This window comes from Podospora pseudocomata, chromosome 5 (genome assembly GCF_035222375.1).
Source record: "Podospora pseudocomata strain CBS 415.72m chromosome 5, whole genome shotgun sequence".
Lineage (NCBI taxonomy): Eukaryota > Fungi > Ascomycota > Sordariomycetes > Sordariales > Podosporaceae > Podospora > Podospora pseudocomata.
The window spans coordinates 1,798,478-1,814,656 of NC_085889.1; the positions used below are offsets into that span (position 1 = coordinate 1,798,478).

At 54.2% G+C, this 16,179-nt stretch overlaps 7 protein-coding genes across 7 annotated transcripts; 2 read left to right on the top strand and 5 right to left on the bottom strand.

Annotated features, from left to right (window-relative positions):
- Positions 1-90: 90 nt before the first annotated feature.
- Positions 91-2,479, bottom strand: QC762_504360 (uncharacterized protein; the record flags this gene model as incomplete). Its single annotated transcript, XM_062890863.1, has 2 exons — positions 689-2,479; positions 91-637 (listed from the first exon to the last, which is right to left on the bottom strand). The coding sequence occupies exons 1-2, from the start codon at positions 2,260-2,262 to the stop codon at positions 91-93; spliced, it is 2,121 nt and encodes a 706-aa protein (XP_062742000.1). The 5' UTR covers positions 2,263-2,479.
- Positions 2,480-2,784: 305 nt separating this feature from the next.
- QC762_504380 (uncharacterized protein) lies at positions 2,785-3,942 on the bottom strand (the record flags this gene model as incomplete). Its single annotated transcript, XM_062890864.1, is given in 2 exon segments — positions 2,785-2,931; positions 2,947-3,942. 2 exon segments carry the CDS (start codon positions 3,940-3,942, stop codon positions 2,785-2,787), a joined length of 1,143 nt encoding a protein of 380 aa, XP_062742001.1.
- A 979-nt stretch (positions 3,943-4,921) lies between these two features.
- Positions 4,922-7,562, bottom strand: QC762_504390 (uncharacterized protein). The gene is made up of 3 exons (XM_062890865.1): positions 6,716-7,562; positions 5,920-6,641; positions 4,922-5,863 (listed from the first exon to the last, which is right to left on the bottom strand). The coding sequence occupies exons 1-3, from the start codon at positions 6,819-6,821 to the stop codon at positions 5,279-5,281; spliced, it is 1,413 nt and encodes a 470-aa protein (XP_062742002.1). The 5' UTR covers positions 6,822-7,562; the 3' UTR covers positions 4,922-5,278.
- A 215-nt stretch (positions 7,563-7,777) lies between these two features.
- QC762_504400 (uncharacterized protein) lies at positions 7,778-9,597 on the bottom strand (the record flags this gene model as incomplete). The annotated part of the gene is given in 2 exon segments (XM_062890866.1): positions 7,778-7,818; positions 7,824-9,597. Coding segments are annotated over 2 exon segments (1,815 nt in total).
- A 1,266-nt stretch (positions 9,598-10,863) lies between these two features.
- On the top strand, positions 10,864-11,313 carry COX23 (Mitochondrial copper homeostasis protein; the record flags this gene model as incomplete). The annotated part of the gene is made up of 4 exons (XM_062890867.1): positions 10,864-10,928; positions 10,986-11,093; positions 11,179-11,206; positions 11,269-11,313. 4 exons carry the CDS (start codon positions 10,864-10,866, stop codon positions 11,311-11,313), a joined length of 246 nt encoding a protein of 81 aa, XP_062742004.1.
- A 57-nt stretch (positions 11,314-11,370) lies between these two features.
- QC762_504420 (uncharacterized protein) lies at positions 11,371-15,289 on the top strand (the record flags this gene model as incomplete). The annotated part of the gene is made up of 7 exons (XM_062890868.1): positions 11,371-12,085; positions 12,140-12,508; positions 12,564-12,994; positions 13,045-13,351; positions 13,406-14,252; positions 14,305-14,423; positions 14,474-15,289. Exons 1-7 carry the CDS (start codon positions 11,936-11,938, stop codon positions 15,287-15,289), a joined length of 3,039 nt encoding a protein of 1,012 aa, XP_062742005.1. The 5' UTR covers positions 11,371-11,935.
- A 216-nt stretch (positions 15,290-15,505) lies between these two features.
- On the bottom strand, positions 15,506-16,111 carry QC762_504430 (uncharacterized protein; the record flags this gene model as incomplete). Its single annotated transcript, XM_062890869.1, has 1 exon — positions 15,506-16,111. The coding sequence occupies one exon, from the start codon at positions 16,109-16,111 to the stop codon at positions 15,506-15,508; it is 606 nt and encodes a 201-aa protein (XP_062742006.1).
- Between the last annotated feature and the right edge of the window lie 68 nt (positions 16,112-16,179).

A 16,179-nucleotide genomic window follows, 5' to 3' on the forward strand; every position in this document is an offset into this window, starting at 1 on the left:
GAGCCGCCGTGGAGTCTGGGAGGTTTATCCTTGCCCGTTTCTGTTCGGAGCCGGAGAGGGTCATTAAGCGTAGTCTCAGTAGGCAAAATCTCAAAAGTAGCTGGCCAAGTCGATATGCCCATCCCCATCAAGAAGCGGGAACAGGTTCAGGGCCCCAAAGGTTTGGTCGGCATTTTCTTCAAAGCCGCTAAAGACAGAAAACTCGGGTGTTCCTGTCATCCCAAAAAACGTAGACTCAAAGTCGAAGCCAAAGCGTTGCATCACCGCATCGTCTTGGGATGGATGGGGCTTGTCTGGTTTGCTGCTGCTTTCTCCCGGTCCTGCAGCTGGGTTTGTTTTGGATTGTGGCCCGTCAAGACCGCCATCGCTTCCCCGAGGAGATCGCGGTATGAGCCCAAACAGCTGTGACGAGCTCTCTGTCCTGCGTGCCCGCTCCTGTATCTCCTTCTTTTCCAGGTATTCTAGTGCTGTGCTCAGTAATGACTTGGCAATGAGCGAGTATTGAACCGCGTGGGTGTCGGTTTGCGCGAAGTATTCGAGAGCGGTAATGGCAGCGCGGCAGTACTTCTCGATGATGCGACCAAACCCGCCAATGAGACCGACACCGAGGACGAGCGAGGAGGCAAACAGCCATGACCTAAGACAAAAGTCAGCTTTGGCAAAAAAGAGAAGAAAAGAACCGACCTACACGATAACAGGTGCCCGTCTTGTCATCAGACCTCTATCGATCAGGTCCTGAATGGGTTCAACCATCAGTATTGCTGCGTCGATGCAGGCATCCGCAAGTTTCGACTTTCCCGAAGTCGTGGTTGGTGACGGACATCCATCGGAAAGCCTTCGATGTAGCTCCACCATCAAGAATGGCCTCGAGACCAGCATCACTGCGTAATAATACGAGGCCAGCACCTGGCAGGCACCATTCACCACTCCAGCATCGACGTCCCCTTCCTCATTATCCTCCACCACCTCCTTCAACCTCTCCAACCATTGCCCTGACCACCCTCTCAGCTCTCTCGATATCCCCTCGGTCAACCTCGGCGAGATTTTCCTCCTCGAATATACCTCCACCACGACACTCTCGATCACCAGGAATATCTGTACCGACGCGTTCAACAGATCAAACTTCTCCCTCCCGGTTTCGTCCGGCTGTCTGTACGGCACCGTACAGTCCACATCCGATGTCGCTGGCGGTCTCCCCATCGACGTCGACAAGAACAAGTCCACCACCCTCAGGCTCTTCCACAACCTGTCCCTCTGCCTGTGGATGTCGGGCCCGAACCTCGCATTGACCGCGGTCCTATGCACCCCTATCGACAGCGCTGCCCGTGCCGCCAGCCCAAAGAACAAAAACGCGGCATTAATCTGACACGCCCCCAGCGAGTACAGCGTGATAAGTATAAAAACCTGCACGCTCGCCACTCCCAAATTCCCCCCTAAACTCGCAAGCGCCACGTTCCTCGCGTAGTCAAAATACTGCTGCCCCGTCCCTTCACCCCCCTTCTCAATCTTCTGGCACCCAATCGCCAACACCAAATAATTCACCGCCCCAGCCAGAGCATCATCCCCATGATCCTCCGCAGCCCACTCCATAATATCCCTCTCCAGCCTCGCATCATCCTCAAACAAATCAATCAACCCCCTCGTAACCTCCAAATACGCCCCCACCGCAGCAGGCCCGATCTCAATCCTCACCCGCGGCGGCAACGCCCCGTAACCAGACGACACCGACGGCCTGGAAGATGCATTCTCCAGCGCCGAGTACCCCCCCGTCTCGGGCGCAAAGGCATGCGCATCCACCCGTGTGGTCACCAGCCTCCTCACCGTCTGGAAAAACGACAGCGGCGCGCAGTCCCCGATAAAGACCAGCTTCCCCTGCGCGTCACACAGCAGCCTCGCCTCCCTCGGCACCTCGGTGTCCTCGTGCTCTTCCAACGGATGTTGTTCCACAATCCGGTGGTGGTGCTGCTGCTGCACCGGCGCACCGATCCGCACAACCGGATGATTTGAAGCCACCCCCGACGACCCAGAAGCATGCGAAACAGAACTCCTCACATCATCCCCACGGTGGCCGGCGGTGGTGGTGGTGGTTGACGGCCTTGGACGCCTCACACGCGGGGCGGTGTACCGGCAACTGTCGGGGTCCCGGCGGCGGACGCAGTACCCGCACGGCAACACGCCGCTGCACCGGATCTTGCGCTGCTTGCACGTGTCGCACGCGTTGGCGACGCGGGACCGGACGATGCCGCCGGCTCTGGTTTCCATCCGTTTTTTTTTTCTTTTTTTTTTTTTCCTTTTTTTTTTCTCTTGATTCAAAACGGTCGTTGTTATCGTGGAAAAATGAAGGAAACGCTGCGGGGGTGCAAAAGGATTAGATAGCACGCGTGGGACAGGGCAGCCTATCAAAGCTGCGTGTGATGCACTAATCGGGAAGGAGGAGCTTGGCTTTCAACTCAAAGACGTCATAACAGTAGGATGGCGCACACTTAGGTCAGGGTTAGGGTATGATATATCATCACCAGTCTCAGAATGCCCAGCAGAAGTTGGGGCAATGTTCAAGATTGACTACCTCTTCCCTAAAAGAGATCTCTTACATACAAATACATGTACAGCCAGAATCAACTAAACGCAGCGCACACCTCCCAACTCCAATCTCATACAACAAACCAACACATTATCCACCCCACCATCTTCATAAAAGCCACCAGACATCCTATAATCCAGTCCATATCAACTCCCAGCCAAAACTTCAATCTCTCCTCCTCAAATAACCCATAAATCAACCCCTCACAACCCCCCGAAAACTCTCCCCGCATACTCCACGGCCAACAGCCCCTTCTCCACCACCTCCTCCCTCTTCGTCGCCCTCCCCATCCCCTCTAGGTACGTCCTCAAACAACTCTCCAGCGCCTTCTTCCCCTCCTTATTTTTATCCTTCTCCGCCCACTTCTTCCTCCCAACCGCCAACGGACTCTCCGCCTCCAGCCCCAAATGCCTCATCACCGCCTCCTGCTCCCTCCTCACAGCCCCCAGCTCCCCCACAATGCTCTTCATCCCGTTGAACAAAATCTCATGCCTGACCGCCGCCCGCATCTCGTCCCTGTCCAGCCGTCCAGAAAGCCTCACCATCCAGTCGTAGGCCCCGCGGAGGTCCTTTTGGACGTCACTAATCTTGTTTTGCATGTCCTGACCGGCACTCTCAGAAGCAAGAGCAGAGATTTTGGTGTTGAGAGAGTGCAAAAGCGACTTGATGGCCGTGACGTCGTCGTTTTCGGCAGTGTTGCTGGGTGTGGTAGACGACAAGGTACCAGGCGACTCCTCCCGATCCAAATAATCCTCAGCAGCAGCCATCACCCCATTCTCGTCAGTCCCAATCTCCTCTCCAACACGGTACTCAAACTCTGGCCGGGCAAACACCTCCTCAATAAACTCCTTGACCTCCTCATCTCCCTTCCCATCAGCCTCATCATCCTCGTGAATGCCAAAGTCCACGCCGGGGGTGCCATCCAGCTCCATCTGACTACAATATTGCGCTTTGTCCATCTCAGAGGGCAAAGAATCACGGCGGCAAGGGTCCTCCTCACCCACAGCCGCCGACGGCTTGGGCAGATCAGGAAACATCTCCTCCATCCTGTACATCCCGGCATCCCCATCCCCCACCACAACCAGCGACTTTCTCTTCTTCTTCTTCTTCTTGCTCTTCTTCCCACTCCCACCAGGACTCCTCTTCGTCTTCCCGCTCTCTTTCCCCTCGAGCCCCTCCTCCTCCTCCTTGACATCCACCCCATCAACCCCCTCATCACCACCCCCGCCCATCTCCCCATTCTCACCCCGTCTCCCCCCCCCAACCCTCCCAATCCTAACCTCAAACGGCGTCCCCTCCAGCCGCCCCAATTCCCCAATCTTTCTCTTCACCCCCCCCAACCCCAGGAGTAAACATCTCATCCTCATCACTAAACCTAACTCTCTTTACTCCCCTCCCCTGAGCAGTGGTCGGAGTCCCCATCATGGTCATGACACTCCCCTGACTCAGTCTCCCCAATCTTTTAGCCCTCTTCGCAGCCGGCGACTGGGAGAGATCCAGTTCCGAGTCGTCGTTTGCCTTTAGTGGAGTTGAGGGAAGGGAGGAGTCTGTTCCTGGGGAGGTGAAGGAGCGTTTACGGTCCATGGTTTTTGTTATCTGGTGAGGGGGGGTAAAGTTGTTCGGGTGGGGGGGGGAGGGAGGGGATGGCAACCTGTATTGAGGAGTGACAGTGTCGAGAGGTGGTTGGTGGTATGCGCGTGAGTGAGTGGATGAAGAGGTGTGGTCGCGGTGAGCAGTGATGGAAAGATGTGAGTTGACTGGCGGAAGGGTTGCAAGTCGCAAGTAAAAGTGTAAAGTAAAAATGAAAGTCGCAAGTCGCAAGTTGAAGAGGGAAGAATTGTGAGTCAGAGGTGAAGACCTGAACATAAGTAAACAACCTCACTGCTGGACCACAGGCTACTTTTGTGGGTGAGAGAGAACCCTGCCAGGTAGGCACCTGTAACAAAGCAGCTCCCGGCTGTGGTCGGGCTGGTGACTGTTTGTTTTGGAAGGTAATAGTTGCGGTAGGGGGTTCAGGATGGAAGAAAGGGTCTGCGAGAATGCCGTCTGACCCGTGAGATGAGGAAAGTTGGAGAATTATTTAAACCAAGAGAAGGCTAGAAAACCTGGCGACGGGCTCTTTACTCTTTGCAAGCGGGTAAACAGGTCCACGGAAAGTAAAATCTCGGCGGAAGGCGAAAGGCACGGCGGCAGCTGCGATCAAGTTTGTCAACAACAATGAGATAAACAGTGGGCGTTGTTAGAGACCCTTCCGGCGAGATGTTTGCCTGGCAACAAGACTCACGATGTATGCTGCATACTTTGGATGCGGTAAACCGTATTCTAGACAAACGCTAGTAGTTCAACTCCGAGAGGCAACAAGTTCCATATCAAGGGGCAACAGCGCACTTGTATCAACTCACACAAGGGGCTCTCCCCATCATTTAGCATCAATGTTAACGAATGGTATGTATACAAATATTTTAACTCACCCCCCTAACCATCCCAGGGGCCCATGATGCTACCTATATGATCAAATGTACGCGCTATATGCCAGACGACCAAGTACTTTGCAACCAATCACAAAAAAAAAACAAAAAAAACAAAACAAAAAGAAACCAAAAAGAAAAACCAAGAAAAAAAAAAACCAAATGCCCTACCCAAAATAAAAATCCCCACGATAAAACATAAACCCCCAAAGACATAGACCCAAAATGATCAAGAAACCTCAAACAACCCCCCACTCATCCACACCAAACTCCCCACAAACGATCCCACCACCACAATCGTCACTATCGCCGCCCCCGCCTTATCCCCCGCCGTGATCTGCCTCATGGGATCCAGCTCAAAAGCGCTAGACCCAGCATTCGGATCACCCACCGATGTACCACCCGTCGAGTTCGTCAACGGACCATCACTATTATCCAACAGCAGCGTAGACAGCGCCGCCAAAGCGCTCATCTGCTGACCCGCCGGTCCATTGGACACATCGCCATCGTACTCCCCCCTATCCCAGCGAAAGCCGCAGGTTCCGTCCGCCAGACACGATTCCACTGCGCCCTTTGTTGATGACCTGAGGACCTCGAGGATCGAATCCCGGGTGAAAGGGGCCACGATGGCGGTCGAGGCCAGAGCGCGGTGCATGTACCCCTTGAAAGAGTGCTGATCGACATTGCACTGGACTCGGTCCTTGAGCTCGCAGGGGCGTTCGACCATGATGCCTTCGGGGAAGAAGTGGTCGACGGTTCGGTTGAGGAGACCGGCGACGCGGGTCTTCCACTGGGCCTGCCTGTCGCCGGTAGTCTGGGGGTCGAAGGTCAGTTTTCTGTGGGAGCAAGAGGGGAATATTCAAGACATACATAGTTGTACATGATGGCGGCGCCGTGGAGCAAGACAGCAGCATTGGGCGACCATTGCACCTTGTTGAGGTTGGTGCAGTTTTGCGGAGTGTTGGCACCATCGTACACATCGTAATCCTCCGTGATGTACCCAACGCCCTCGGTCCAATCCCATGTCCGCTCGGCCCACTCGGCATATGTTTCATTGTTTGTGTACCGCGCGAGACGAGCGGCGATGTTAAGGAAGACAACGTTGGCAATAGTATTCTTGTAATCGTAGCCGTTGTTGGTATGGGGAACCTGCCAGCGGAGACCACCGGCGCAGTCCTGGTTCTCCCACCTGGCGGCTTGGGTGTTGAAGGTGGCTTGGGCGAGCGCGAGATACTGCGGGTCAGTGGGCGCCGGGTTGGGGAAGTTGACCTCGGCGGCCAGCATAGCCGTCATGCCCCAGAAACCTTGATCATCGTTGCCGAGAGAGGCGGTCCAGTTGGGGTGCATAAAGGCAAAGGTAGGAGCGCCAGCTTGGTGGACGATGGATCGGACGGTCTCGTTGTTGTATGTGCTATCGCCTGTGTAGTGCCAGTAGTCGATCAAGGTGCCGAACATTGCGCCGGCCTGCCACCAGTAATAGTCGCCGGCCGGTGGCGGGCCTGGCAGAATGCCCGGTGTCTGGCCTGGCTCGTCACCGCGGTAGTACTCCCAGAGGTTGGCAGCAACGACTTTGGCGGCTCTCTTGATGGAATCTGACCCGTCCCTTTCGTTAGCAAACGGTCCGTACCGTCTGTTTCTGCTGCTGTACTAGCTCCCGGGAACCCACCTTGAGAATCAAGATTGACCTGCAGCTTGTTTCCGGACTGCGCACTGGCACCCGTCACTGCGCACAGCAGCAGCGCTGCCGCAGCAGAAGCGTTCGTCCATCTCATGTTTGCGGTTTGTCGGCGCGCATTGGGTGTCTGCTGTAGCTGTGGCCTGTCGGTGCTGTTTGGGAAAGTCGACGTCGCTGGGAAAAGGAGCTAGGGAAATAAGGCTGGGATCCTCAAGCCGAATTCGGTTTCGAGTAGTAGGGAGAAGACGGAGATTTCGGGGATGAGGGCGAGGGGAAGGCTGCTGCACGTGGGCAGAAGGGCAGGGCAGGGCAGCGGCCGTCAGCAGTTCGACATCACCACCTCAAAAGAGTTGGCTGTATATTCCCGTCGGAAACAACCGGTCAATCGTCGTCGTCGTCGGCGTCAGCATGCAACTCCCGTTCGGGGTGAGAATGGAACAGTGGTTGACCTGACGTAAGGGCCCGAGGCCAGGGCGCCGAAATGCCCAATTTGGAGACATTTCCTTTTGTTCTGGGAGTCTTTCCGGGTCTCATTGTTCCTGAGCAGGGATTGTTCAAATGGCTGCTGGGGCGGTGCATTGCAGTGCCCGTGTGCTGTGGGGGGCGTTCGAGACGGCGACGGCTGCTGTTGGCTGTTGTTGGCTGCTGTTGGCCCGTCGCATCGACTCGTCAGCCCAGAAGTCCCAAACGGGATCTAGCGCGTTCTAGTTCGTATAGGCTCGTTCTGCCAAGGAGGACCCTCTTTTGCGGGGTACGTCCCATCATCCATTTCATGCTTGGCACTTTGAGACATGTCTTGGGCTCCCTGAACGGATCGTGTCAAATCAGGCATGGGGTGCCAAAAGGTGTCAATTCTGTTGTTGTACGAGGGTGAGTTGCCCGGGTGGCTGGAAAAGGCCGAACCCAGTGGCCCAGGTCCCACTGCCAAGATATTGATTCCTTAACAGTGGGCCCGGTTGACTATTTTGACAGATCGTTCTTACATTATCTTCGAGACAGTAACTGTACTACATACAATAGCGACAAATAGCAGCATGATATCTCAACGAAGGATTAGCCTTCAAACTCCACGATGCCATCCCTTTCCTCAGCAACTAACAACGCCTGATGCCCTGGCTGTTGTTCATCTGGCCATTGGGCCTCGATCCACGGTTCAACCCTACCATGCTCGTGTTGTAACTGTCCCTCCTCTGATGGCTGTCCCTGTTGTCGTAGTTGTCCCTGCTGTAGTAGTTGTCCCTGCGCTGTCTAGCTTCGTTGCCCTTCTCGAGGTCAGCGACCCTCTTAGTTAGACTAACGTTGACCTGCTTCAGGTCTGCGATCTGCTTCTCTAACATGGAGAAGCGGGAGTCGTTAGACCGAGCGTGATTCTGGCGATCCTCGTCCTCCTCGGACTCTTCCGCAGCACCGGCGGGTCCTGATCTGTCGACATTTCGCTCCAACTTCAACAGCCGGGAGGTCACATCTCGCGCGAGGCTCTTATGATCATCGCGGTACCGCTTCACCTTCTTCTGGAGCTTCTCATGCCCGGAGGTACTGCCCATCAGCTCCAGTTTCTTGCTGACCCTGTCGAGCTTTGTTTCCATGTCGCTGCGCTTGGACTCGGCCACGGCGACCTTCCCGACATAGTCCAGAATCTTGGAATCAAGGGTGGCAAGCTTCTCTTCCAAGGGCCCTTTGGCAGCATTCACTTTAGCGGCTGCCACATGTGTGATGTACGACTGCTTCTTTTTCTCCAAGACCCCGGCAACCGCCTCCGCCACAGTGGACACAAGTCCAGCGGCTTTGCCTCCTTTGTGAAGGCCAATATCTGCCCTCAGGCTCTCGATCGCGTTAGTGTGGGATGCGAGGATGTCTGAATGTTCACCAATTGTGATGTCGATGACCCTCATACGCTGGTGGACCTTTTTGAGCGGCTCGCGCTGGGTATCCCCATTATTGGCCAGCGCTGAGCCAAGGATTGGGGAACTGACGGTCTCGGCCGTGGATATTTCTGAACTCAGCCCCACGGAGGAGTCGAATCGCAGTGTTGGCGGTGACGATGATGGAGAGACGACCCTCACTGAGCGGATCGAAGGGCGTGTCGACGATGTTGAAGGGCCTGTTCTTGAAGGGCCGGTCGATGGTTTTGCAGGGTCTGCCGACGGTTTGGAAGGCCCAGACACCGATGAACGTCGTGTCCACTTTCGAGGCGTCACTGGCCCCGATGTAGTCTTCTTGCGCTTTTTAGACTTGTGCTGCTCGAGGCTCTCCCCAGGCAATGTGAGTGGCTCCTCGTCTGTGCTGTCGTCTTCGACATCATTCGGCCTGTGCTGAGCTAAATTGAAGAGCGCGCCCTTCTTTTTGAGCTCGGCCCAACTATCGCGAAGCTCAACCTTGGAGAGATCTGATGTGGAAACGTCCCCTCCAGCCGAGTCGAGGAAGCTGATGTACTTATCAGCATACATGGCGACATTGGATCGTCTCCGGCGCCCTTTCAAATCTGCGTAAGCCCTGCGCGCGTGGACAAAGATCCCTTCCAGCAGCTTGATAGTCGTCTCTCCACATCCTGAGAAGGTGTCTGGGGACAGGTCTTTCCAGTATGAGGGTGAGGGATGGTGATCAGAGAAGAACAAAAGAGCCCGAAAGAACAAGGCGATATTGTTTTGCACTCTGGTTTTGGTGATTTCCTCGGGGTTGGCGCGATTCCGAGACCCCTTCGGCACACTGGTGTAGTCAGGGCATATCAAGGCCTTCCAGATCTTTTTCTTATGTTCTTGGATCTCTTCAACAGTCTCGGCATCAAACAGGAAGCCTGGCATCTCCCAAAAAAGAGTGTCAGGAACCATCTTGAAGTCCGCCATGACTTCGATATCCGAGTCGGTCGGGCTCATGTTGTGCCCTGGCTTGAAGCTTGGCAGGCTTTTCCAGTATCTGGCTGGACTGGGTCAGATTTAGACCGACATGGAAAGGGGGTCTAATTCAATACCTGAAGAACTTGAATATCAAGTTCACACTGAGAAGCGCTTGTGTAGCCTGTTCCTCTCAATCAGGAAGGAACAGCCCCAAAGTCGAGTTATCGGAAAGAAAGAGCGTTTAAAGAACCGACACAATGGCGATCGACTCTGAGTTGCCAGAAGGAAAGCGACTGGCAAACGAAGAAGACGAGTCTGGAGTTTGAATTGCCAGACAGAAAAGCTACTCGGTACTCAAACCACTGTCCTGACAATGAGCTGCCGGACATGAAAGGGACGTGGAGGTCGAGAAAATGGCCCTGAAGTTGAATTGTTCCGAAGAGCGATTGGAAGAACAAAAATTGGTCCTCGAGCCGGAGTGATCTGGAAGAAAAGAGGGCTTTGAAATTCGAAACGAACAAGCTCAGGCCTGCGCTGCCAAAGAAATCGCGACTTGAGAATCGAACCAAGCCTGTGCGGCCAAAAGAAAAGCGGCTCGAAGATTTCAAAACTGGAGAATCAGACGGGGCTCTGCCCTCGGTGGGTAGGTGGTGTAGAGAGGATGACCCCTTCAAGAAGAGAAGCAAAAGCCAAAGAAGCTTGTCGCTGACAAGGCTCAACACAACTTATGGAACAGGGACGGGAGGGTGTGTTGGAAAAAGGAAGTCGACCCCAGGACAGAGTAGTTGAACTGGGTGGAATATCTGCCACCCCGCCATTGGAGTATCAAAATGGAAGGCACGACTTTCCAGGCCCCCTTCCCCATGGTAACGGCAGGTTCGATAAGCTGAGTCACACCCCTTTTTCGCTACAGTTGGACCTTTGTTCGGACCAGTCTCAGGGCGGTCAATGATGCCAATTAGATTGGAAATTGTGCACGATTCTCTGTTCCATGTTAAAAACATTACTTTGAAGCTGGAACGACTTTTCGCAGCCCAAGTTGCTTGTCCATCCACCTGTTTATCCCGACAAGGCCTGGATTGTGTCGATGGTGGTCATGTAGTTCAGGGGCTCAGGGGTAACCGTCGAAAATGTGGGCCTCTCAAGGAATGGACCGTGCTCAAAGCTTAGCATCGGCATCGGGGAACCCGACCCGCGACTCGTGCTCTCCACCAAAACGCTGTCGCAAGCCGAAGACAGTGGATAATGCGACAGGCGCATCCACCGACGACGCTCTTATGATTTGAACGTCCCAGCAATATCGCAATGGCGTCCACCGGAGGTAGCACCAGGGAGCCCTGGACCGGCGAGACAAAGTCCAAGTTTAACGGGTAAGTTCAGGCCCCTCCTGGAGAACATGACAACTGCTAATGAACCTTTGTCACCAGCAAAGACAGAAGCGAGTTCCTCGATCCATGCCAGGAGGCTGCCACGAAAAGCATCCGGTGTCTGCACCGCAACCAGGGTGACCGAACCATGTGCTCCGATTACTTCCAGTCAGTTGCGACAATCTGATACTGTTGGGGGGGGATAACGGTCGAGCAGATTGCGCTAACAATCGGTGTTTTGGGAGGTGTACAGGGCATACAGAGATTGCAAGAAGATTTGGGTATGAGGATTGGGTCTTGGTGAATGACGGATTGCATGCTGACCGTTGCTGGTGTGAGACAGATCGAGAAGCGCAGGATAGAGAGCAAACGAGGAGGCAATGCTTAACGCTTGACGACCGACACCGAACGAACTAGATACCCCGCGCTGTTCCCACGACAGACCAGAGAGATACGGCGTGGGACAACTACTTCTCCGGGCAGAATAGACAGGACTGCTCCTGTCTCTGTAACAATTTTGTAGTTTTATTTTCCCTCTCTTGTCATACTACGTAACGACTGGCAGACATGCTATTATGCAAACCCATTTTTTCTATAAGATTTAGTAAGAGAGGAGACGGCGATTATAGCTGTTCAACTGGCTTCTTCGTGGCAGAGGCTCACCGCGGTGAAGGTGGGGTTGCAAAGGTCAAGCTCGTGCCCCACAACCCCACCAAAATGTTGTGGTGAGCTTCTTGTTCCCTCGCATGCACGAGTATCCCATCAGCATCTTGGCCCAGAGCGCAACAGGCTTTGGAAACAGTTCTTTTTGAAACTGTTTGCTCGTGTTTCTCAAATACTGCGGAGGTTTTCATTGTTGTTTGTAAGCCGCACAAGGTGTACGAGCAGCCCAATTCCTCGCCTGCCATTGGCCCCTCCCCTTCAACTCCATCCTGTCCCCCACGTCGGGTTGGCTGGCCTTCCTCTCTCGCCTCGTCTTCGCCTGCGCCTGCACCAAAAGAGAACCAACCATGGCGTACAACAGGTACAGATATGGGCCACCGGCCCTCAAAAGCAGCGTCGACGTGCAACTGCAGTCTGCGTTTAGTGATGGGAACTGGTCCGCCGTCATTCGGCTTGCTGCAAAACGCTTTGCGACTTTCAAGGACCCTTATTATGAGGTACATGCCCTGACTGGCTACCAAGAAGCACATGATACTGAATATTCCATGCAGGCTATCAGAGTCTCTACTGAGGCCCAATTACAGGGCACTGCCGAGAAATGTGCCGTACTCGTCCACGTCGACGAGTTGGTCAGGAGCAAGAAGACCCCTGATATCGGCATCCTCGACCTGTATGAGTGGGCCTGTCAGGACTTCATAGGTTATGAGATCGACTTTGCCGAGACATTTGGCCCTTTGAGAGTACGATGGGTCAAGGCAAACGCCAGCAGTCCAATGGCCTCATCTTGTCTTCAGGGTTGTTTGGAACAGTGGGATCTTGTCAGCGCTCAGCAGATTGCAGCGACTTTGGACAAGACCTATGCCAACACGACTGACCGCCGGTACATGTTTTGGAACATCACTTTGACATTCCTCCTTTCAGTATGTATACTCGCCTATTAACAATGGTGTCGAGACGAGGAATTGACGTGTCCAGATTAGCCCACAGTGCACTGAAGCCAGCCGCAAGGTGTACAGCCTTTTGACAGTCAGACAGCTCCAAAAGGCAGCTGATATCACGGAAAATTCCAAGAAACTCGAAAAGACAGACAGAGGTCTTCTCACAGAAGAGGAGGTCTGCCTCTACTACCGCGTGTTATTGAGTCATGGCACCAAGGAGGAGTTTCTAGCCCGCCTCGGAAGCCCCAAACTGGGTGCCATCAGTCAACTCAAACAGGGACACAAGCTTCTTTTCTGCGAGTGTCTCGATGCTTTGGAAACTTGGGGCGAATGGGACACCATCTACGAGCTCTGCCGTGATGCTCTGAAGTTGGGTCTCGACGGTTCCACCACACCATTCTTCGTCTGCGATTTGAGGATATGGAAGAGGTTTGTTGCTGCCGCCACCGAGGCAACGAATGCGGATGCGTCAGTCTTTCTTACCTGGCGGGGGTGTCAACATACTAACAGGCTTCTAGGGCTCTCGATGAAGTACAAGAGGTCCTCAAACAGTTCATCGAGCTCAAGGACAAAGCTACCCCCATGTACAAAAAGAACATCAGCCTGGCGCTGCTCGAAACGACCTTCAGGTTGCCTTCAACCACGATCAACCCCGATCACGAAGACACAGCTCTGTCGCCAAAGGTCGTTCAAATAGGGCTTTTCCTCGATCAGTATTACGAGAGATTTGCCGCTTTTGACGACGTCAAAGGCTATGTGGCTGAGCTGGGATATGAAGAGGCAAAGACATTCTTGGAGGATGTGTTGCCCAAGATTCCAGGCGAGGTATGCTTCTTCTGTTGGTCTGCATTCTGCAGATGCTAACGGGAGTCTCTCAAGAATCCCACCAAGGCTCAGCAGATCATCATCAAGGCCCTCGAATGCAGGCTGCGCTACACTCTCACCACCTGCCCACAAACACTTTCTCCCCATCAAACCGTGGTGGAAGGAAAAGACCAAGGAAAGCCCTTCCAATGCCGCGTTTGCTCCAACTTGGCCAAGAGCCCATGCGAAGGATGCTTGAGGAAGCTGATCATCGATGCCGCTGACGCACACAAACAAATAACTTCTGATAAAGGGCTCTTGGCTGCTATTCCAAAACTGGACCGAGACCCCCGACTTGATTTGGCCCTTGTGATGGGAAATTCTCTGCTCAAACTGTCGGGACTGCGGCCTGGGCTGCCGAATTTCGGTCAGTCGTTATGGCAGGATGTCCAGCCTGATATTTTGCTGCAGGCTGTTTTGCTTCTCGACACGCAGCTGAAAGTGACACCAAATGACAATGGATTGCGGCTGTTGCTGGTGCAGCTTTACCTCCTTTTCGGCTGCGCCTCCTACGCATACCAGCTCTGGGCTCCCCTTGACGTCAAGCGGACGATTCAGGACGCCCTGAGCCCGTTGTTCTTTGATAGGATATCCAGCATCTCGCCAGGGTTGTTTCAGGGAACTCGGCCCCTGATGGAACCGCTGCGTGCTTATTACACGCAAAGTCTGCGGGATCCTAGCCCGGTGAGAATTTGGGATGCCTTTTCGTCTGGTAGCTACACGAGTATTCTTGACATGGCCGAGTATGACAAGAAGCTGCGCACCAGCTGCACTCTTGTGATGACACTGGTAGAAGAGAGGCGCGCCACCAGGCTTTTTGGTGGCAAGCTTGATGTTGACATTGATGATCACATTCTCGCGAGTGAGTTTTCCCCGATCGATATGATGTACCATGTTTACTGACAGGTCCCCAGCCGATATCGTGGAGGACACCACCCTTGTTCACAAGACCGACTACGGCTCCTTCCCCAGCCTTGAAAGTGCCAACGGGCCCCCGATTCAAGAGTTCATCCGCCTCGGCCCAGGTCCTTCTGTACGTCCCCATTCCCTTTTCTTCCACAACTTGTATGCTGACCATATCAGAACGAGCGCTCCCACCTCGCCTTCCTCGCGGAGCAATACCTCGACCTCCTCACCTACACCCCACCAAAAGATTACAAACCCTCTAAAGCCGCCGAAGCCGCCGCCCGGGACAAGGCCTATGCCCTCGAAACGCTCACCCGCATCAACACCTCCCTCACTGACCTCCTCCACAAGCCCAGCACCCCCAAACTCTTGACACCTGCCGAAACAAACTACTACACCGCTTTATCTCTTCTCTCCGCCCTCGTCCTCACAGCCATCTCCCTCCCCAAATCGGAAACCTCTGTTCCAAAGATCGTCTCTCAAACAACGCAACCCCTCAAAACAACCCTCACGACCCTCCGCACAGGGTTGTTATCACCCAAGTCGACCGTTCCCGCCACAACCCAGCAGGCGATCTCCTCGCTCTGTGACATGCCCTCTTTTGCCTCGGTACGTGATGTCGCTTTTGCTGTCAAGCTCTCTGCTTCGTTTGTCCTCTCCCACCACGACAAGGAGACAGCAAGGGACAAGTCTGGCAAGTCAGGGCTGCACAAGGAAGTTGTCGCTGAGATGAAGGCTTTGGAGTCGGCGGCGGCAAAGACGCTGGGGGAGGCCAAGGGTCATGTTGGGGTGCTGAAGGGGGTGATGAATGAGAGTGGGTGGTTGGATAAGTTGTTGGATGTTGTTTTGGGGGAGGACAGGGAGGTGGGGGAGTTGACAGAGAAAGTGAGCGAGATTGTGGAGGGGAGGGGAGGGGCCGAGGAGTGGGCTGGGAAGGTGGTTGATGGCTGGAGGGAAGGGGTGAAGGGGTGGGGGATGGTGAAGTTTGAGTAAGGTAGTGAGTGTCATTTGCAAAGAGTTCCATATGCTTGAGAATGTTTCCTTGTGATCCAATCCGGCTATGCAATAAAAATAAACAGAGAAACCGAACTAAGGTGAAATAAATAGGTATCATATGCCAAGCAATCCCCCCTAAGAAGCAAAACCCCCTCTCCCCCCTCTTATCATCTTTCCTCCGTCTCCCACAACTTCCCCCCAATCCTGCAGACTTTAAAAACTCCCACTCCCCCTCCTCTTAGCCCTCTCCCTAGCAGCCCTAGCCAAAATCCCCTGCTGCTCCTCGCCCAACGTAACCCAAGTCCAAAACCAAGCCATCGTCTCGACAAAAACAAACGTGAAAAACACCCTGTTTTTCAAGGCATCACCCCCCCAGCCAGAGGGGACATACCCCGGGTTATTGTTCAGCGCTTGATGCATATTGGGGTGGTTGACAAAGCGACTTTTGGCGGACTCGTCGTGGTGGTAGAAGATTGGGGAGGAAGGCGAGAAGAAGAAGGAGTAGATTGAGAGGGAGAAGCAGATTGAGACTCGGAGGGGGGCTTGGGTGCCCCAGTGGGTGACGAGGGAGATTTCGTCTGGGTAGGAGAGGGTGGCTAAGTCGGAAATGGCGAGGAAGGCGAGGAGGAAGGATAAAAAGGCGAGGGCGGGGGAGGGGACGTCGAAGGATCGGGAGGGGGGGAGGGCGAGGGAGTCGCCCAGGAGGGAGACGATGCTTTGGTCGGAGATGGCGGTTGGGTTGGTCAGGAAGAGGAAGGAGAGGGTCAGGTGGAAGAGGGAGAGGGAGGTGAGGATCGTGCGGGAGGATATTAGGGCCATGGTTGAGGCCGGCTTTGAAAGGCTAGCTTTGGCGTTGGGGCCAGATGATTTGGACGACGGGCGATGGG